At 40.9% G+C, this 22,971-nt stretch overlaps 1 protein-coding gene across 6 annotated transcripts in view; it reads right to left on the reverse strand.

The window, feature by feature from the left end:
- The window catches only part of WDR59 (WD repeat domain 59), a 102,869-nt gene that overhangs the window by 60,288 nt on the left and 19,610 nt on the right, over positions 1 to 22,971 (reverse strand). For 5 of the 6 annotated variants that reach the window (XR_004322514.1, XM_032486740.1, XM_006179212.3 and 2 more), the window contains exons 7-17: positions 21,083 to 21,171; positions 18,014 to 18,130; positions 13,601 to 13,678; positions 11,513 to 11,669; positions 8,289 to 8,368; positions 7,169 to 7,301; positions 6,914 to 7,038; positions 5,213 to 5,377; positions 3,146 to 3,241; positions 2,835 to 2,991; positions 2,267 to 2,336 (exon numbers count right to left, since the gene is read on the reverse strand). Coding sequence is in view for 4 of the 6 variants with exons in the window: in XM_032486740.1 (XP_032342631.1) it covers positions 2,267 to 2,336; positions 2,835 to 2,991; positions 3,146 to 3,241; positions 5,213 to 5,377; positions 6,914 to 7,038; positions 7,169 to 7,301; positions 8,289 to 8,368; positions 11,513 to 11,669; positions 13,601 to 13,678; positions 18,014 to 18,130; positions 21,083 to 21,171 (1,267 nt within the window). In the remaining 2 variants the exon portion in view is untranslated. Of the gene's footprint in view, positions 1 to 2,266; positions 2,337 to 2,834; positions 2,992 to 3,113; positions 3,242 to 5,212; positions 5,378 to 6,913; positions 7,039 to 7,168; positions 7,302 to 8,288; positions 8,369 to 11,512; positions 11,670 to 13,600; positions 13,679 to 18,013; positions 18,131 to 21,082; positions 21,172 to 22,971 lie in introns of those variants that run through there. The other variant, XR_004322515.1, reaches the window with a different exon arrangement.

Consider the following 22,971-nt stretch of genomic DNA (forward strand, 5'->3'; position numbering starts at 1 on the left):
CCAAAATGGCTAAAGTTGAAAAAACTGAAAACATCAAGTTTTGGGAAGGACGTGGAGCAACCAGAAGCCTGAAACATTGCTGTAAGAATGTAAAAATGGCACAACCGCTGGAGTCTGACCTTTTGGCAATTCTAATAAAATTAAACACACCTATTCTATGCCTCAGGGAGTCTACTCCTTGGGTAGAGAAATGAAAATACATGTCCATAAAAAGACTTGTATGTATAGGCCTACACAGAATAAAGTAAAAACTGGAAATAATCCAAATGTCCAACAATGGGAATATGAATAAACAAACTGTATTATTTTCATACAATGGAACTACTGATATACATAACAATGTGGATCAATTTCAGAAATACTAAGTTGAGCAAAATAAACCAGACCTCAAATAGTAAATGCTGCATGACTCTATTTAGATGAAGTTCAAGCACAGGCAAAACTGAATGAACTACAATGATGGAATCAGAGGAGTAGTTTCCTCTGGGTAAAGGGACCAGGGAACTTTTGTGGTTGAGGACAATGTTCCATACCTTGATCTAGGTGCTGGTCACAAAGGCACAGAAGTCACATTTGTCTTATAGATTATATCTCAATAAAATACTGTTAGCATGAAAAATGTTCTAACAGGAACATTCTCCCGCTGACCTAAAGTCCAAATACAGTTATCTGTTGTTTCCCTTTGAGAGTAAGTTATTATTTTCTAGTCCAACCTTCAGAATAAGGAATCTGGTGTCATGTAGGGGTTTCTCTGGCATTTAACTCCCAGTCTTGTGGAGCAAGATCTCATCTGCGTGGGGTACTACAGAGACTGGCAAACTCCCAGGGCAGCAGCAGTGCCTGCTCATACACTTGGTTTATGTCCTTTCTTGCTTGTTAGCCTAGCTATTCATTATAAGTATGCTAATTATATCATATCCAATATAACCAGGTGTTTGTAGCAGGAGAGTTTCCAAGTTATCCTGGTTACCACACTGCAGAACCAGAAACCTATGGTATAATATTTAAGTTTAAAAAGCCAATAGTGGGGGGAGGTTGTAAATGTCTATGAGAACACTCTGTACTGTGCACTCAATTTTGCTATGAACCTAAAATTACTCTAAAAGATAAAGTGTATTAACTAAGGGAAAAAACTTACAATATGATCCCAGCTATCCAGCTCCTAGGTATATACCCAAGAAAAATGAAAAAACTATACATATATATCCACACAAAAATTTGTATAGAATGTTCACAGCAGCATTATTCAAAATAGTCAAAAAGTGGAAACAATCCCAATGTCCACTGACTGATGAATGAATAAATAAAATATGGCATCTATGTGTGACGGAATATTATTTGGCAAAGAAAAGAAATGAAGTTCTGATATACAATATGTATGATCCTTGACAATACACTAAGTGAAAGAAGTTATCTATAAAGGGACACATATATAAATCTCTTTATATAAACTGTTCAGAATAGGCAAATTTATTGACAAAAAGTAGATCAGTGTTTGCCCAGGGCTGGAGGGATGGGGCGGGGGCGCTTGGGGACTGGGGTGACTCGTAAGGGATGCAAAGCTTCTTTCTGGGGTAATGAAAAGGTTCTAGAATTGACTGCAGTAAAGGCTGCATGTATCACTACACAAGGATGGTAATGTTAGAAGTGGCCTATGACAATTATAAATAATGTTGTTCTTAATAGCAGGGTGTATGTATCTTTTTGAATTAATTCTTATTTTGTGGTTGGCTTTTATTCCTTATATTCCTTTGTAAGTTTAAAAAGCTAAAGCTCTAAACATTCTTAGAAACAATGAACAGTACATATATGTAAATTTTTAAAAATATGTGCAACATATTGTATATGTGTATTTACATGCAATATGTTGTATATGTGCAAACTGTAACAATTCTACCTAATAAAACTGAAAAATTAAAAAAAAAAGAAGTGGCGTATGAGTGTTACAGGACTACAGATGATCTCTTTTGTTATTTTTCAAGTTTTATTTAATGTTCAGATAATACTTTAGCAATAGGGGAAAAGTACATTAAAAAAGAATTTGCCTTGTTTTGACAACAGCTTTTATCAAGCAACTCCTTCTAGTAGTAACTTTACAGTAGAAATCTAAGCTTAATTGCACTTTAATGAAAATTGATCTTTCCAGGAATAAGTTAGAATGAGTGTTTGCTGAAGAACTAAAACAAATTGTCCAAAGACAACCTCCCAGAAGTCTGCCCAATTCTGGCCCATGAATGTAGCTTACTTGTGCATCTCCCAGACTCACCTTGGAGTAGGCTCTGTGGGAGACACTGCTCGGTGCATCGTCATGGGCCGTGTGAAATATACCAGGTACCCTGTCAAAGGAGACATCACACGTGCACGTCAAAATCAGTGAGCTGGAGGTGGGAAATCCTAAGACAGCACTGGTCAATTTTATCTCAATACCTGAAGGATAAGACATAGTATCATAAGTTGCATATATGCTCACAACTGTGGCAAGACTTAACAAAGTCAAAGGTCAGAATCTCCAGGATCCAGGAGATGGGATGTATATGGTTTGGAAAAAGTCTTCAGAGGCATATCATATTTCCTATGTATATTCGCAATAGTCTGAGTCAAGACTCAAATTCACAACCATCAGAATGAAAAAAATAAGACTAATTCTGGTGAACATTCTTAGGATGTGTCCACAGATGCCAATTTGGCATCAGACCCTATAACACTATGACAGAACTCTTTTGAGTTCTTGGGAAATAAAAACAAAGACAATTTTTCTGATTGAAACTTTTATATAGACATTCTTAGCTGCTCTCTCTCAAAATTTAGAATCAGAGAACCAAAAAGAGACCAACCTGCCCCACAGAACCTGGCCCCCGAGGTCCTGGGGAAGGGAATATTGGCATCCTGGTAGGACCCATAAGCAGTGGTCACCCGGGCAAACGTCGGTAGGGGTGGCGTGACAGAGTTTGGGAGCGCGAAGGGGTTGCTGGAAGTGCTGTCTTCTTGGTTCTGAAATTTTAAAATCAACAGACTCCAACCCACAATCTGTCTTAAAGCTGAATTACAAAATAGGATATGTTATTACCCGATCAGGGAGCCCAGGATTTTAGGGAGGAAGAAAGGAACCAGACCCCAAAGCGTAGGTTGGTAAAAAGGATCCCACCACAAAAGACTCAAGGCAGGAGACGAGCTGGCGTAGGCAGGGCTCCAAACAGCTCTGGTTGCGTTTCACTTTTTGTAGGGAAGTATCTTTCAGGATCTAGAAAAGGCACAAGAGACAGTCAAGAATAACAACATTAGAGAGGGGGAGGGTATAGCTCAGGGATAGAGTGCATGCTTAGCATGCATAAGGTCCTGGGTCCAGTACCGCCATCAATTAATTAATTAATTAACCTAATTACCTCCCACTCCACCCTCCCCCAAGAAGGTGGCATTCTTTCTCCTGATTTGCTTTTATTGTGCAAAGCATTGGATGCTGGGGGACTCGAGTGTGGCTGCGTCTAAGCCTTCCAACATAACAAACCACTTTCTATTTTGAGAGGCTCAGAGATGTGAGTCCTCTTCAAGAAGCCCTTTCCTTCGCCAGGACCGGCAGATACGCTGGCTTTGAGAGGGCACGTTTCTAGTAGTAGAACGACTATTCTTCTTTTATAGTTAATTCTACTCCTTTGCTCTCCCCTGACCCCATCTGCCCTCCAGGAGAAATCTCAGTATGACTTAGGAGAAATAGCCTCCAGTCTGGACTGAAAACTGTTCCTAGAGATACGTACATGCCAGGGGGAGCAGATTTCACTTTAGTGAAAATTAAGATGGACCTTTTTTTGGTCCTTTAAAAATATAAAGCTTAACATTTTAAAGCACACGCTATAGATATAAACTGACATACACATACTGAAGACAGGCATGTAAAGTAGCCTGCAATGTCCAACATAAGAGTCATTCCCCACTCGGGGCTACCAAGCACATGAAGTGTGGCTAGTCTGGATTGAAATGTGCTTTAAGTGTCAAATTCACACCGAAAATTGAAGACTTGGAACCAAAAAAAGCATGTAAGCTTAAGCTATCTCAGTGTAATTTTTATATTGGTTACAATGTCGATATAATACTTTGGATATACGGGATTAAAAAAATACTGAAATCAATTTACCTGCTTCTTTTAATTTTTTTAGTGTGGCTACTAGAAAATTTAGAATTATAAATTTCTGCATTATATTTCTATTGGACAGCACTGCATTAGGCCTTTAAAGACACTTCTAATGCTATCATTTTTATACTAATAGAAAAATCTACTTTTTTGTATGCCCAAATGAGGCAATGAAATGTTCACACTCCAATGACAAAACATCAAGTACCACAAAATCTGAGTAATTAGCATTTCAGAGATCCTTACAAAACTTGAGAAATTTCTTGGTCACCTATCATACCCTACAGAGACAGAACTATCAAGTATAATATCAACTAGGCAAAAAATGAACAGCATTCTGGTCAACTTCGTTTCATCAGTACATTTCTATTTCACATGTGACGCTGGCCAGACTGAAAAAGGTGTATCATCCCAGCCCATGGGGCTTTTTTATGGAGATTCCATCTGATTCGCTCTGCATGAACTAACAAATCAAGTTGCTGAACATGTGGGGGCAAAGACAGGATGCCAGGCTGTTCAGCCTCCGTTCAGGCACCACTCTCCTACCGCACACCTCACCTGTGCCTCACATTAAGGTGACAACATCTTTCATGGAATGGGTTTTTTTAAACAAACTTACACACTTTTTTCCTGATTAGAAGGTATCTTTTAGCTTCAGAATACATTTTGCCTGGTTTCCAGATAAATGAAATTGTACTGTATTGACCTGGGATTAATGTATAGCTTTAATGAGATCTGGGAGTCAACTATATGCAATTATAGAATTGCCTACTATTTATACGCAATATTTCTGAAATTATAAATTTAACCTTTGTGCAAGTTTTTCTGGGGAAGGGTTCACGATTTTCATTAGACTTTCAAAGGGGGAGGGGGCCTATGACCCAAAGAGATTAAGAACCAGTGCTCAATGTTTTCTGCACAAAATGAATATAGTTGTTAACGCTGCCGTGCTGAAGGACAGATGACTTCCAAATCTTATTGATCGACGTTTTCATCCAGCTTTACTACTCGGCTCAGACATGGATGCACATGAGCACTGCTCTCCTCTCACAACATCAAGGAGAATTTGTGAACACAGATACCCACCTTGAGCAGCTTTGCTTTCATTGTGGACGTGATGGTGGTGGGGTTAATGAACTGGAAGGAGGGAGCTGCGTGGTTCGGGTACTGCGCAGGGAACTTCACTAGCATCTTGACGCGGTGGTTGCTGCAATGCACGGATACCGTGCAGCTCCTGTCTGCTGCGTCCATCTGCAGGGGACAAATCATCAGCTGCTTTGGAGAGGAACCGCAAAGGGTCTTGAGACGCAGATAGGTTTAAATAAGTTAACAGAATGCTCAAAGTTTCTGGTAAAGGAGTGAAGGGAGACAGTCTCCAAAAACAAATCAATTTGGAAGATCTGGACACCTCATTTTCAAAACGGAATTTGAATTTTAGCACCAATTTAATAAGTTCGAAGTGTTCTGACTTTAAAAAGCTTCATCCCAAAGCTGTGAAATGGGCTGAAACTTGCTATACTTATTTTGAGACGGGAAAATAAAGCAGGAAGAAGTTAAATACCTGACTCAAGGTAAAAAGTACTTCTATGAAAATCCACAGAGACAGAGTGTAGATGTGTGGTTGCCAGGGGCTAGGGAGAGAGGAAATGGTGAGTGGCTGCTGAGGGTGGAGGGTTTCTTTTGAGATGATGAAAATGCTCTGGAAGGAGACAGTGGTGATGGCTGTATGGTTCCATGAATATACTAAGAACCACGAACCTGTACATCTTGAAAGAATGAATTTTATGGTATGTGAATTCAATCTCAGTAATTTTGATAAAGCAGTCCTGGGAAAAGAATTAAGATCTCCTTAGACTAGACCACTGGATATCCAAACTGATCTCGGTGGGGGCCAAAGGGAGTATAAACTGGGTTGAAACAGATAACTAATTAATCAAAGAAACCTCTATGTCTTTTGATTTCTTATGCTGCCAACTAGAGACAGCAGCTGGCGTACAGCAAAAAGAGCCACACATGCGGGAAATCTGGAGACTTGGATTTAAAGAGCTGCTGACCTCAGACAAGTCATTTCATTGCTTAGTCTCTTTTTCCTCATCTGTAAAATGGGGATCAAACCACTCCCTACAGAGTTGTTTTAATGGCCAAACGAGATAATTATATGAGTGCACATGTTCAGGCATAATGCTTATTGAATCTGGGCAAAGAAAAACTAATCAAGCTTTACAATTCCTTCACAGACTCAATTCTCTGAAGCAAAGTGTTTTGATACCTGCCCAAAAGAAAAAGAGTAAACCTCCCCATGCATTAAATGAACAAGGAGACTTGGTCATCTTCTTACTGTGAATCTAAATCACCAAGGAAATGACCAGCTTATAACGCAAAGTCGTTCAGGAAAATCACAGAGGAGCCTTAGAGAGTCAGGAGGTTAGCTTCCAAACTCAGCCCTTCACCAGTAACCTCTGCCAAGACGTCAAACCTTCCCAGATCTAAATATCTTCACATTTGGTAAAATGAGGTGTTAGAGTATTTAACGAGGTTTTAAGACACATGAGCATTAGTTTATACCTTGGTTCACCGTATCAGAAAATAATAGAGTAAGGGGGAAAAAATCTGCATTTGTAAAACATCTATTTCTTTAGAAAACCTAGGGAATAAAAAAAGCAAGCACAGAGACTCCCCTGTCAGAGCAGCAAAGCTATCTGCTAGCCAGAACCACAACTGAAAGAGTCCCATTTCCCACAGACGGCCATCTGCAAGCAAGAGAGACAGCTCATTAAGCTTGGGTACCTCCACGTTGACGTTGCGAATCTGCACGTTGATCAGGGAGAACTCTTGCTGCAGGGTCTGAGGTAGGCCCAGCTGATCGGACTTCTTCTCTTCCAGGAGATTGCTCGGGGGATCTTCCTTTAAGACTAGCAGGAGAGAGGTTCAAATGTTGGAAAACACTTTTGAATTTGATTCAGAGAGCAGTTCTGGGGTATTGGCCACAACGCTGCGATGCGTAGAAGAGTAGCCACCTAAGACATCAGTTTCATCAATTACCTTCTTCCTCCCCATGGCTTGAGTTGTGTTGGTGATCTGTATCTTGAGTGTGAAGGGTCTTCTCTGGTTCCGGCAGAAGAGAAATGCTCTCAATGAACTCGTCAACACCATCTAATATGTCATTTGCACAAAGCTGCAACAAAGGGCAGGAGATCTAGGTCTAGAGAAGTCAGTGGATTGACTGTCATGTCTGACTTAAAAACGGGAATTGAAAAGGAGAGAGCTGTCAGCCAAAAACTGATACAATCAAAAGAGGCTTTGCCCATCACCAACTCTCCCCGGTTAAACAAACAGGGTAACAGACTCTATTATTTCACTCTGGAAAATTTTTTATCATGTTCATGGTTTATGCAAGTCTCAGAAAACATTTTAAACTCCAAGCTTTGATGGAGTTATTCAGCAAACCCAAGAGCTAATGTATCATAACTTCAAAGCATTTGGAACAAATGGTACTTTTTGGAGAATAGATTTAAAAGGCAATAGGGTAATGATATTTGATGGAAATGCTCATGAGTGACTTGGTACTAAGCAGTGTGGCAAATGTGACCCAGCATTTTCTATCCACTCTCTACAGAGTAGTGTGTGGGATGCAATACATGTGACAAACCATTCCCGCCTTCAAGGAATTTTCCCACTGGATGAAAGACTGAGCCCCATGATGAGGCAGAGCCAAACAAGGGCCACAAAAGCAGTTCACACCAGGTACCACTCACTGTGTTTCAGATATCATTTACGGGGCAAAAACTGGAAAGGGATTCAAGTTACAAGTGTTGTTGATGGATGTAGAGGACGCCGAGTGCAAGCGAAGATTTCCTAGCCCACTTGGAAGAGAAAGAAATGAAGCCCCCAGGCCACTTGCTCAGTACTCTAACCCATACTCTCTTACACCAGGACAAGAGGGAAGACATTCAGAGGCTTTGCAGTATTAAAGTGCAGAACACCAAAGTTGGTTCTTAAAGACTTCAAAGCCTCAGCATAGCATACACCAGCCACTGGGCCAACCAGCAAGTATGTGTAAATGTCTGTCACATATCCTCTAACTTCTGCAACTATTAAATCTTATATTTTAAGTTTCTGGTGTATCCAGTTAAGTTCCTCCCCAACAGCTCTGAATACATACCCTCTGCATCTGGGAATCCACCCGCCACATTCTCAAGGTCTGATCCCGCGACCACGTAACCAGTTGGTAGTCCTTGGACCCTAGAAATCACCAGACAAGAATCCTGAAGGTTTTTCCTGGATTCAGCATCATATTTGCTACAGGTCACAGTGGAATGAGATTCATTCATTCATTCATTCATTCATCCATTGAACAAATATTTATGATTTCCTATGTGCCAGGCACTGTTCTAGGCACTAGGATGATACCATGAATACAACCATCTCTGTCTTTACAGATCTCACAATCCAAGTGGAAACAGACAAACATATAACATGTCTGGTAGTGACAGTGCTATTAAAAAATAACATGGGAGAGGAGGACAGAGATCGACAGCAGAGCTATTTCTAGACAGGATGTCCCTGAGGAAGTCACATTTGAGCAGAACCGTAAATGAAGTGAAATAATAATAGCTGGCAAATTAGCTGGTGAAGAGTGATGCTGGGATTTAATGTCATGCTGACCTTTAACCTCCACAAATGCTCTTCCTTTTATATGCTCTGGAGGAGCTGGGCACGACAGTCTGTAAAATGAATCGTCTTAAATGCATCATGGCATCTTACTGTTTTCAAAGAATTTTTTGATAAAGAGATGCATCTCTTTATAAAAGGAATAATCAATCTTAAATGTTCTTAATTGACTGAATTATATTTTCACATGATAGGTCTGGTCAAAGAGAGATTATTCTAGAAAGGTTGAAGGTGTTTTACAAAAGAGCTTTATGAAAGATAAGGACACTTCAGGGTAAGGTAGGGTACAGAATCTTCTTTATGGCTATCTTCAGAAGCAAAGAATCTAGAAATAATTTCATCCAATTCCCTCATTTTACAGATGGGGAAACTGAGGCAACAGAGAGCAGAGAGAGTAGGGGGCAAAAGTTCCTTTTCTGTGTCACTGCCTTCACTCCTCGATGTTGTACTAAATCTCCAGCAGACCTAACAAGACAACAACTGTTCTGAACTACTACCTGTCCCGAGTGCCACCATCTACCCAGCCCAGGTTCACAGCAACAATTTCCTGACTCCACATCCAGCCTCTTTGCATGTCCCTGACTTTGAAGAAGTTATGCTTAATTCCTTTCTAAACCCAACTCCTCCACTTGTGCCCATTCCCTCTCATCTGTGAAGGGCCCTTGCTTTGCTACACGGTCCCTTTCCTGTGCCTTCTCCCCACCTTCAAACAGAGAGGACAGCAGCCTGTGCCACTCAACTTAGTCTACGCCTCGCCCTCAAAGGCGATTTCATTCACAAAACCGGATCCTGCTGCTTCTGTTCATGCCGCCTTACAAGCAAGCTTCCATCTTCAGTCTGCTTTTGGAATTCCTCTCTTAATGATCACATGATTCCCTATTTATACAATTAAGTGCTTCTCTCTCACTCTGCACGGAGATCCTTCAGCAAACCCTGAAACCAGTGACCTCTGCTTCCTTCATGATGCATCCTTTTCCATGAACCGCAACATCCTGATTCTCTTCCTACCTCAGAGCTCCTTCATCACAGTGAAAACGAACATCAAAGCTTGAAGAGGTCCAATAAAAACTGACAGAAGACATGGCAGTAAAAATAAAATGGAGCACCGTTAGGTTGACAAAGAAAGAAAATACAAGAATATGTACAGAATGATTACATTTATAAAAGGTTCAAAAACAAACAAACCTAAACTATTTTTAGGGATGCATAAGTGGGTGATAAAATTACAAAAATAAAAACAAGAAATCACTATCCTAACGCTTAGGATAAAGGGAAGAGACTGTGGTCGGGAAGCTTCTGGGTTCTAGTAATATTCTTTCTTGAACTTGGTGGTAATTACACAGATTTTCACTTTATAAACTGTACGATTTATGCAATTTTCTAGATGATATATCTCACAGTAAAAAGGAATTAAAAAAAAACTCACCTATAACTCGTATTCAAAATTTCACTACTGGTTAGACCGCCCCAGTTTACACAATTCACCTGGCCAGCTTACAGACGACAGACAACTGAAAATGGGTTGCTAAAACCTCTTTATTTCAATCTGAAACGACCGGCCAACCTCTCCCTGCCAGACCGTGGGGAAATTTTATCATCTATTTTCTACAGCAAAATGCAAGAGAATGAGTTGAAAGTTAAAGTCAAGTATGGAAATTGATGGGGTTAAAGACCAAACAGCCTCGTGTTTCTAGAAGCAAGAGGAATTATGGAAATGAGGACTGGAAAAATAAGAGGACGATCAAGAGTCCTTTCAAAACCAATCCTGGAAGAGGCCCATGAGGGTCACAGACAAGCTGGCACAGAAAGATAATTGCACTAATCCCAGGTCTACCAGAGACCTCTCCCGGACTCTGCACAGGTCACACCACTCCCTGCCTGGCTTTTCTGCTATGATATGGAAAGACCACGAAATATATTTCTGGTCTGGAAAACATTTAGAGAGCATGACAATAAGATCTCAAAACAAGGGAGGCTGCAAGTAAATGTGCGTGGTGAGTTGGTGGAGAAACAGAGGCTGAGGGCTTCCTGACTCCCAATATACATATGATGCCTTAGTGAGGACTGGCTAGGTTAAGCTGCAATAACAAATAGCCCCAAAGCTCAGTGGCTTAAAGCAAGGATTTCCCACCCTCTCCACACCTCCACCTCACCCTCACCCCTGGCAGGAGCAGCACCACGTGGAGCTTTGCCAGTTGCCTGGGCAGAAGCAGAGAGAGCAAGTAACTGCTGTTACCGCTCCTATCCAGAAGAGACTGCACCGCTTCCATTCATGTTTCCAGAAACAAAGTGAGTCACATGGCCCAGTCTATCTTTAAGGCAATGGGAGGTAAAATAGCACCACATGTTTGTGAAGAGAAGAGGGAATGTGTGGTAGGTGGTACTGATGATGACCTCTGACCTCCCTCATCAACAGAGCGGCTAGGGGCACATGCCAGGGATTTCTGGCCGTGGCAACCCCAGAGTTTCTCAGCTCTAGAAGTGATCCAACGTAAGTCTGCCAACTTCTTCCATGCAGGAGAAAGGCTACATGGAACACCAGAGAAGAGGAGGGAACTTCGGAGGATAATGAAAGCCACACATCCTTTCACCCACCGACCATTCAAGCCAGCCCTGTTTCTGAGTCCGCCCTCTGGGTCACGCACCAACCCTGATAGGAGCTGCTGCTGAACTGGGCTCAGGAAGAAATCGGTGGGTAGTCTCTCTCCCACTCACCTTCCTTCTGCTTCCTCCACTGGAACTCCAGCACCACGTCATCATGGCCCACAAATGTATGGACTGGGGTGTTTAAGTCAAAGACATTCCACAAGAGAAGGCTGTTCTCCCTCCGCAGCTGGGGCACCATCACTGTCACCAATCCATTGCTGAAAGGCTATGACCAGAAAGGGAAAAGCAGGAGTTATTCCAGGGAGAGGCAGCTGAGTCCTGAGTTACCCAAGCTGTAATTCTCTCCTCACTAAAATAAATTAAATGACGGAATACCCTAACCCATCCATCTGGGGGACATTTTCCCAAATACTGGAAGTTGACCATCACATCTACTTTTTGTTGGCTTTTCTTTTACTTTTTCTTTGCTGACGTAAGGGATCACAAAAAAATAAAGCTAAGCCAAATACCCAGAGAAGAATGTTTTAAAATCTAAAACAAGCCACCTCTCCCTCCTGGCAGCACTCCTGAACTTCTGTTTATTTTTTAAAGTAAACACATTAATCCAGAGAAGTATTTCAGTTCATAAGAACAATGTCTGACTTCTTTACAAGCAGTCCCAGATGCAAAGGCCAGTTAATACCTGAATTATCTTCTATGTTACACAATGTTCCAGGGTGGCAGCCTCATGTATAAAGGTAGCTTTACTAATCCCTGTGCTCCCTTTCAGGCTGATACTGAAGGAAATATATCCTGATCAGCAGCTATCAATGTGGCAATAAAAAGGTCTTGAAAGGTTGATAATAGCTTACCCACTGTATTTGTAGCATTTTAATGGTTTACACAGTACTTTCATACACATTTTTTTCCCCAAAGGAAAAGGGAAAGTACAGGTACTAAATGCCACTGAATTGTACATTTTAAAATGTTGCATTTTATCACAATTAAAAAAAAAGAGCAAGGCATAGTAAAAATAATTATTCATATTTGACCCAGGAGGAAACTGTCACTTAAAAACATCAAGTGGCTTGCCCAAGGCCATACAAATGTTGAATGGCTCATTGCAGCATCATTCACAACAGCCATGATACAGAAACAACCCACATATCTGTCAGCGGATGAATGGACAAGAAGATGTAGTACATACACAACAGAATATTATTCAGCCATGAGAAAGAAGGAAATTCTGCCACTTATTACAACATGGATGGACCTTGTGGGCATCATGCTAAGTGAAATAAGTCAGACAAAGGCAAATATTGTGTATCATTTATATGTGGAATCTAAAAAGCTCAACTCAGAGAGACAGTAGAATGGTGGGGCTGAGGAGTGGGAGAAACGGGGAGATGTTGGTCAAAGGGTACAAATTTCTAGCTGTAAGACGAATAAGCTCTGGGGATCTGATCTGCAGCCTGGCGATGATGGTTAAGAGTACTGAATGATATAGCTGAAAGGTGCAAGATGGTAGATTCTAAATGTTCTCATTGCAGAAAAGAAATGGTAATCTTGTGACATGATGGAAGTGTTAGCAAGTGTTACAGTGGTAACTGTCTGGCAACATATCATTGTAATATGTCAACATGTTGTAGACCTTGAACTTACACCATGTTAGATGTCAATTACATCTCAATAAAGCTGGGGAAGAAATGAAATGGCATTGCTGGGCCTAAAACCCAGGTCTTCTGAATCTAAAGCCAGAGTCCTTTCCAGCATAATCCATTGACCTCCAGCCTCTCAACCCTTCCTCCCTCTCCTCCCCTGCTGTCAGTGACCACCAATAGTCACACTGCCGAGCTCCCTGCCCAGCCAGTCTAGCATTTCTAAATTTTTGTTTATTTGGGGGGGGGGGGTAATATATATATATATATTTATTTATTTATTTATTTATTTATTTATTTATTTATTTATTTGCACTCTATCACTTGAGCTACACCCCAGTGTAGCATTTGTAGTACAGATTCTCATACAACCTTCCAAGGGCAAATTTTTAAACAGATAACAACTTTTACACCATCATTATCACCTGTGCCCCATCCCCCTAAACCAACAAAGAAAGAGAAAACTGCCTCACAAAGAAAATCAGAGAAAATGTTCCTGGCCCCTCGTTCAGGACACCGAGATAAGGTTTCTGAGCAAGAGGCAGGGTGTCTCACTCACAGTGTATCTGGCTTTCCAGACAGGCACCTGGCAAGGGAGAATATTGAGATATTTCCGAGGCTGGCGGTAATCCCAGAACTGGAAGAAAGAAAGCAGGATAATTTGTGAAATAAATGTCATTAAAAAAAAAAAAAAAAAACTCACCCATTGAAATAAGCATAGCCTTCAAACTCCTTGCTTTCCGTCCTCTAAAGACACATTCAACAGCACATTGCAGTCAGCCCCCATGGGCACGCTCCTGTGACACAGAAACAGAGAAAACGACCCTGTCCCGCTTATAAACTAAACACTACTGGAGAAAAATAGACTTCATGAGAACCAGCCCTCAGGGCAGATCACGGTCAGCCTGACTATTAAACCACCTTCACAGCTGAAAGGTGAAGTGACAAGTTTTCATCCTGTGTCACTTTCCACCACATAGAGTGGAATAACTAATAACAATAGCTAAAAAGTACTGACACTGACTGCATTTCAGACAGATGTTTAGTGTTCAGAGCTTCATACCGGTTAATGCTTACAACCACTACATAACGCTGCTAGGAATCTCTTTTTCAAATGTAGAAGCCACGTTACTAAATGATATAACTTGCCCAAGATTGTGCAGCAAAAAGGTGGTTGTGTGACTACTCAGGGCCCAACCACTCACGTCCACACTTTTTCACCCCCTTGACAAGGAAGGTGGGGAACCTGGAGTAGCAGAGAAGACACAGGAGAGCCAGACAAAACCTGGGAATTGGAGACGCATGTGCTTTTAACAAAAAGACAAGTACACTCAGAGCTCAAGCATGAAACCGCAGGAAACCTTGAAAGCAGGAAACTGCAGACCCCAAAGGCAGGAGGGCCAAGAATGAAACTCTGAACAATCAGGTATTAAGGAATTATTATCAAAAATAGGTGACAGGACCCACTTCAGAAAAGAGTTTGGCAGTTTCTGAAAAAGTGAAATGCACACGTATCATGTGACCCAGTGAACCCCCTCTCACATATTTGTCCTAGAAAACTGAAAAGTTCCTCTGACAGAAAAAAAAAAAAATCAATACAGAAATGTTTATAGAAGCTCTATTCGTGATCACCAAAAACTGGAAACAGCGGAAATCTCCTTCTGGAGGTCAACAGATAATGAACTGTAGCATATCCATAGAGTGGATTTCTATTCAGCAGTAAAAAAAGTATATGAACTATTGTATTCTTAAAACAACCTAGGGGAATCTTAAAGGTATTAAGATGAGCTGAGTGAAAGAAGCCAACCTTGAAAAGTTACATTCTGCACGATTCCATTTCAATGACACTGTCATAAAGACAAAATAATAGCGGAGAACGGATCAGTGTGTTGGCCAGGAGTCAGGGGCTGGGAGGGTGTGACTACAAAGAGTACCAGGCAATTCTTGTTTCTTCTGACAACTTTTTTTGCCAAATTCAAGTCCCATATTCAAAGTAATAAAGTTGTTCAGATGTCATTTCTATCTACACTGCTTTTGGGTTTCCCACATCACCACGGTGTAAACTGTAACTTGCTCCCTCAACTTATTAAAAAAAGGGAAACTAGAAATAGTTAGGTATGCTTGGCATTCTCCATATTTCTAATTAGCTCAACACTCTGTGTATGTCTCCTTGTTATCAGGTCCACCATATGTGAAAAACTAGCAAATAAAAGAGAGGTTCCACCTCCCTTCAGGGTAAAATATTATTACTCAGCAATTATTTACAGGTTGGACAAAAGCATATTCCTGCTCATTTAGAAAGACTAGCATGATAACTATTAATAAAATTAATCCTTAAAAAAAAGATTTTGTTTCTAGATTTAAATATGCTCATCAGTTGGTGACAATTATAATATCTAATTTATGGGATAAATTAGAGGACCCTGGGAAAAGTCCTCACTGTTCATAACACATTCTTATTCTGAAGGCAATCGATGGAGTCCTAGGAAAAGATTACATATTATACATTAATGGAGGACTTCAATTCTGTTTCAATTTGATCAAGCTGGTTATTGTAATAAGCTAACCACAGCCATGCCACCTCCTATCACAGGTGACCTGTGCTTTCCTCTTACCACTGCCAAAGGCCCCTGCTCCTAGCTAGGGATCAGAAAAAAGTTTCCTGAAGAAATATTCAGAAGAGCCTCGATGAAGAATCAGATTCCGGACTGCTGACATCACAGGGAACAGTCTTGCGGGCACAGGTTTCTCAGTATGGTTGACCTTGTACCAGGGACATGTCAGAATGTACCCAGGGACCAGGGCTGGGTTTCTAGAACTCAGTCCAGAAGATGGGAATTTTGCAAAATAGACTGTTTAACCCAAGATCAGGAAGAAAACAATGGATTATCCAAAATGATATGAACTAATTTCATTGTGGTTCATGTTCTATTTTTTTAATTAATTTTTTATTTATTTATTTTCAGGGGGGAGTCATTAGGTCTATTTATTTATTTATTATTAGTGTTTGGTTTTTTTTTTAATGGAGATACTGGGGATTGAACTCATGACCTCATGCATGCTAAGCATGTGCTCTACCACTGAGCTATACCCTACCCACCTCATGTTCTATTTTTAATGGCCATCGAAGAAAAATCCTTTTCTTCTTCCTGATCCAGTTCTAACCTTCAATTCAACAGTTTTAAGGGAAAAATTTGGGAGTTTGAGATTTACAAATGTTAGCCACTATATATAAAAATAGATTTTTAAAAAAGTTTCTGCTGTATAGCACAGGGAACTATGTTCAATATCTTGTAATAAACTTTGATGAAAAAGAATATGAAAATGAAGAAAAAGTTTTACAGTTTACAATCTACAAAATGAAGTGAAACTCATTCAATGGGATCTTGCTTGCTTCAGCTGACCCCTTAGAATTCACAAAATAAAAATAGAATAAAAATCATTACTATAAATTACAAGCTAATAAATGCTCAGGTAAAGTTAAGAAAATGATTATGTAGGAAAAAACAGCATGCACTGGCCCTTATCAACAAATTACAAATTACTAAAAACAAAGAATAACTGTTATGCAAAGTGCCCCTAAATTGCTTCACTTTTTACAATTACGTTATTTATAAATGTTCAATAAAAACTATCTTCCTTCCTATCAGGATATAGTAGAATAAATCAAATACCACATCAACATCTCATTTAATTCATAAGCTAAGCCCACCAGTAAGGAACAAGGGCTGCATTTCACATGTGGAAACTGCCCGATTACCCCCTTTATTATCCATGGAATCCCAGCCTCAAGGGTAGTAAAGGTATCACTGAATACTGACAAACTTGGGGACCTCAAAGAAAGAGGAGGAGGTGAATCGGATGGTTTCTGGTTCCCGAACTTAGGAAACAAGCTGATCTGGGTATAGGAACAAAAATTTAAATTCAAAACAAACAAACCAAAGAAAACCCACTTTGGGCACATAAAAGTAAATTACAACCCCAAGGGAATTACAAACCTCAAGACAGAAGTTAACTTTTTAAGTCTCAGGGTATGATTCTAGCTTTGCTAACCATACCAAAAAAGACATACACGCCTGTGTAAATAAAACAAAGCCTAAAACTGCTGAAGCTGAATCACAAAATCGCTAAGCAAACTTCTGTGGTCAAATCTCAGTCGTTCCAGGCAGAGATCTGACCACAAGGGGGAACTGTGGGGCATGGCTAACTCTGCCCTGTGTCCTTTTGAACAAGGGTACATATCACATCCCACAGTCAGAGAGGAAAAACGAACGAGAAACACTGCACTCTGAGATAAACCAAAAATAATAGGGTCACTGACACACATAAATCCTTGAGCCTTTCCTGTGAGTTAAAGAATCTCTAATAAAACAACTCCATCCCTGACTTGTGCAATGCTAATGACTGAAGACGTCATGACTTTTGCAGATTTGATAATCATGTGAGAAAATGGCTGTTTTTCCACCCCAGACTAATGGTCAACTTGGTAACCTTAACAATTGTGTGGGTTTTTCTCCTTTCCTTGTGTATCTGTTGTGTTGTTATTTTGATGAGCCAGTCCTTTTGAAATGTGATTTCCTGGCAACTTCTTAGCAAGTAAATTTTTTCTCTTTTCTAAATGCTTTTGTCTCTGACTTTTTTTCACAATGAGAAAGAAGAAAATTCTCCGAACAAATTCCAGGAGCCGCATCAGATATGAGGTACTATGTCACTCCGGCTGGTGTACATAGCAGGTTTACTTGCCCAGCTCTCCAAGAAGCACATGCACTCCTGAAACACACGCTATGCCAACCTACTGCAGCTTTCCTTCTGGAGAAAGTGCTCAGACATCCCTGATGCCTCCCAGAAGCACATGCACTCCTGAAACACATGCTATGCCAACCTACTGCAGCTTTCCTTCTGGAGAAAGTGCTCAGACATCCCTGATGTCTCCCAAACACACACCTCCAATTGCCCCAGGGGCGCCACTCACCTTGACAGAGTTGTCTTGACTGGAGGTAGCAAGGATGTGCTCGCTGTCTGGGTGCCAGTCCAGGCCATGGATTTTGGAGAGGTGGGCTGCTAGATATTCCACTGCTGTACTGGGTTTCTGCAACAGAATCAGCACTGAGTGTTGTCAACTGAGAAAGAACTCGCTAGAACAGTCTACTAGAACAGTCTGCCGGGTGCTGAGAGGGGACGCAAAAATGCCACCAGAGACCATCTCTATTATTAAGAAACTCCACATTGTTTTGTTTAAAACAAACAAAACGACGACGACAGGAGACTGATCCAGGTCTTCACACCTGCTCTGTATACGGGACTGTGAGCCTAATCTTCTTCCGCTCCAAACCCCTGCGTGGCTTTAATGAAGGACCCAAAGTAGTGTGCTTTTCCCCTTCAGTAGCGTGGGCTGCAGTTCCTGCTCCCCTTCCTCACAATCACCCACAGAGGGGCTGTGACATCCCAACAGACCCAACCCCAATCGTGAGGGTAAAACCACCAATCTTAAAAGTGATCGAGCCCTAAGACCCCAAAAGAGAATGAACACACATCACAAAAGCAAACAATACATGATTAATAAGCATATATAAAACAAAGTCAGAAGGAAACCTCAGAAATAAATTAAAACATTAAAAGATTTTTTAAGTGATCAAATTAGAAGATATTTGTAAATAATATTCAATGCTGTGAGGCTGCATTTGTCCCTGCTGGTGTACACAGAAAATAGTATAACCTTTGGGGGGAAAAATTTTGACAATTTTTGTCAAGAGATTTAAAATTTTCCTTTCTTAAGGGAATATCCTAAATTCACAAAAAGCTTTAGGTATAAAAGATGTTTATCTTGGTGTTATTTGGAACCCTAGAAAACTAGAAACAACATAAATAATAAGCGGGGAATAATTAATGTTAGAACCAATTATTGTACAGCTATCTGATACAATATGATGTAGCCACTAAAAGTTATACTTAGGAAGAGTTTATAACATGAAGGAAATGCATTTGTTGTAATGTTGAATGAAAAAAGTATGCATAACTATGCATATGATAAACTATGATTAAAAAAGGACAAGAAAACACTAAAATGTTAACACTCATCTCTGAGTAACAGGACCATGAATGATTTTTATTTTCTCTTCTATATTTTCTACAAAGAGCATGTATTAGTTTCTATAATCAGCATTGGTCTATGAGGTTAAGGGTGCCATCTCCAGAACCCACCTCCCTGAGTTTAAATCCTGGCAATAAACTACACCTCAGTTTACTCAGCTGCAAAATGGGGGTAATAATAGTACCTACTTTAAAGGCTAGTTATAGAGAGAACTGAATCAATACACATAAAGTTCTTAGAACGATGCCTGTACATAATAAACACTTTGTAAGGTTAGTACTATTAGTCATCCACCAGTTTCAGTGAAAATTCAACATTACCACTGATATTGTACACTTTTAAGCCTGTGATGCTTGCTTTCAACAGTGCTGCTTTGACACTACAAAGTGTCAGGGAAGTAAAGCTATGACCAACAAGTTTTACAATCCATTTGAGCAGAATTCCTAAGTATTAATAGCCACCCACCCACCACACCCCCCCAAAAAGTAAAACCCCATTAAATAAAATAGATAAAAGGCTTGCTGAGGGAAGTCAGGGTTACTAGCGGACCAATCAGAAGAATAGAAAGGAACAGTTCTGTAGTATATTTCTATAAGGAACAGAGCTACTGTTTCGGAAAACACGTACTAACAGAGAGTTCATGGCTAAATACCAAGTTGTTAATTTTGCCTATGGCTTTGAAAACAATCTGAAGCAAATACGCATGTACTACAAATTAACCAAATATTTTATTTATACCATTTACTATCTTTAAATGCTATGCCAGTGACAAAATGAATATAACCAACTGCCAATTTAAGAAATAAAAGGGGACTAAGAATGGCTATTACCAGACTAAAGGGACAGAGAGAAAACTAACACACAGAAGATGCACCTATCCAACCTCTACTTATAAAATCACCTTGTCATGTACGTGCTACCTCAGGCAGAGGGCTTGGGCCAGCACACCCCTTTCCCAGCAGGTCCAGGCACCCAATCTAGCAGCCTCCCAATCTCTACATCACTTCCTTCTCCTCTCCAGCTATATGACCTTATTCCTTGCTAGGAGGGGAAGGGCACCGGAAGTGATGCTGAGACTTTACGGTCAGCATCTGAGTTAGGACAGCCCCTGGACAAGTTTCAGGAAAACTACCAGTACATCCTCCCCAGAGGCAGGATCTCTAGCCTCAGGTTTCACAGGACAGAAAGCAGAATTTACGCCCCAGATCTTACAGAAGTTGACGGCTCTGTGAATTAAGCATTCTTAGCCAATCATCTGGGAGTTAGATATGGGGGAGGCCCTTTTCCTGCATCATTATTCTCACCAATGCCAACACACCAAACTTCCGACAGACTTTCCATCACAGCAGCAGCCCAGGACCCTGCACCTCCTTCATGCCTGACAGTTAAGTGGGCTGCTGCAGGGAGAATATATGATCTGCAGGCTCTTTTGAGGCTGAAGGCACAGCAGGAGTTCAAGGGAGGATTTAAGCATGCTGAGTATCCCGTCTCAGTGATTTAATTCTGCACGGTATAGGTCCTGGAACAAGGAGGTTTCACTTTGCAATCTGAGGCAGTGGTAAGAAGCTTGCCAAACACTCTAGAATAGTGCCTCGTCCCACCAGCTTGACCTCCTCAGTGATATACTCATTATTATTACCTTTATTCTGAAGATAAGGAAACTGAGGCTTGGAAAAGTATGTGGCTCACCTGATATTATAACCAGGAGGCAGCAAAACAGGACTCTAACTTAGGTCAGGCCAAGTTCATTTTCTTAACCACTGATCATAATACCTCACTCTGCTAACTTCCTCCAACACCAATTTGATCAGGAAGCAAGTATCATCTGGTACTAGGATCTTAACAGGGCAATGAATCATGCTGTCCAGGGAAACCTGGATGCTCAAGATAGGTCCTGCCACTCATAACATTCTCTTCACAGCCCCTGGGAAGAGAAAAGAGTTTACTTACCCGCTTGTCCCAAATCCGTACATCCCCATCATGGCTGGTGGCAAGGCAATTAGCATTTTTTTTATTCCATTTGACCTGTGAGGCACCCGCTGCAAAGAAAAATTGAGGGAAGAAAGCTGTTGCCCTCCACGCCTTTGAAACCAGAGTGGAGCTTATCCAGGGGAGCTGGATAATGAGTTCCGGATGAATAAGAGCAGAACTCTTCAAGTTTCTATGACTGCATCAGCTCCACCATTAAAGGAAAATGAAGCCAAGAAATAAATGAATTAACACAAGGGAACAGGATCAGAGTCACCTAATTGAGGAACTAATCTCACTAAGGGAAAAAAATCTTCAGATTCCCTCCGAGCAGAATCAGCAGGGCAATGTGCTTTCTTACAGAGCAGCCATTCAGCAGGGCTCTGCTGGTTGGTAATTGACTCATCACACAGCCTGGCTCTTCATCATCTCCATCACCGAGCTTGTGCTCCCCATCAGAGGAGCCTCAGCCCCAAGCCTGCCCCTTCCCACTTTGGCTTTGTTGGTTTGCTTGCTGTTGTTGCTTTTTGAGGGATAGTCTTGGAAAAATATAGCCTCCAGCTGAAGCTCAGTTGAAGCATAAGCCCCAGTGTTGCCCAATTCTGCCCTCAGAAAGTTACATGCACCCCCCGCATCGCCCACTTTCGACTCCCCATCAGCAGTTAGACACGGCCACTAGCCCTGTGTGGAGGCGGGGAAAGGGAACACTCCCGGCATCATGTGAACTCAGTCCTCTACCAATGCAGGAGGTAACTACAATGACAAAAGAGCTACGTAAGAGAGGAGGTGTACTGTAAGATGCCAGAAGGGGCTGAGACAGGTGGAAAATTGGGACATATCAGCACTTCTAGCTGATTCTTAAAAATAATCAAGTTAATTAAGTTAAAACCAGAGCACCATGGCTGTCCTTCCTCTTCCTGTCTTGCTCAGACAACACATGACAATTCTGCTTGGAGACCTCTCCCTTTAGGTGGGTGTGTATTACTGGGGACACCATAGTAGATCCAGGGCTTTGGAGAATAACTTAATCCAAGAAGTCTAGAGAGTGTGAGAGCTAAAGCAAGGACTTAGAATCTAACAGAAAATAGAGTTAAGGCTCACATTTTATCCTTGCTTAAGTTTTGGTGAGGGTATTTGTTTGCTTATTTGTTAGTTGTGTTTTTTCCTCGAGACACAGGGCATCTTAAGTCATCTAAGAACAGATGGTGGAGACCCCTGAAGTTGGAGGAAGGCGCTGTATTACTTAGGAGGCCCCTGTTAACAGCCCCAGTGCAGAACTGCAATAATAGTTCATTCCAATTGAGGGATGAAAACAGAGAGATCAGAAAGGAATTTCAAAGTTTCAGTATGTCCATATTAAATGACACCCTGGGACACAATCAGCATAAACTAGATTGTGCGGAAGCCACAGGACAAGCAACCTGGTTTCTTCAACAAATAAACTGCAGGAAAAGAAAAACAAACCAACCAAAGGGAGGGAGAAGAAAGCTACTGACTAAAAGAGATGAGAAATATATTAACCACTTAGAAATACAGACTTTGGATTCTGCTTCAAATAATTTGTTAAAAACAAACAAACAACTACTACTGAGACTACTGGGAAAATTTGAATACTGCTTAAATACTTGATGATATTAAAGAACTACTGTTAATACTTTCAGGTATGCTAATGATTTTTTTTTTTTAAAGAATTCTTCTCTTGTAAAAAATATTTGCTGAAATACTTCTTGATGAAATGGCAAGATACCTGGGATTTACTTCAAAATAATCCCAAAGGGGATGGGGGTGGGGGGGATAGCGGGTGAAAGAAGACTGGCTGTACGCTGACAACTGTTTAAGCTGGAGGATGAACTCAAGGCAATACATCTTCT

The sequence above is a fragment of the Camelus ferus genome, chromosome 9 (genome assembly GCF_009834535.1).
Source record: "Camelus ferus isolate YT-003-E chromosome 9, BCGSAC_Cfer_1.0, whole genome shotgun sequence".
Lineage (NCBI taxonomy): Eukaryota > Metazoa > Chordata > Mammalia > Artiodactyla > Camelidae > Camelus > Camelus ferus.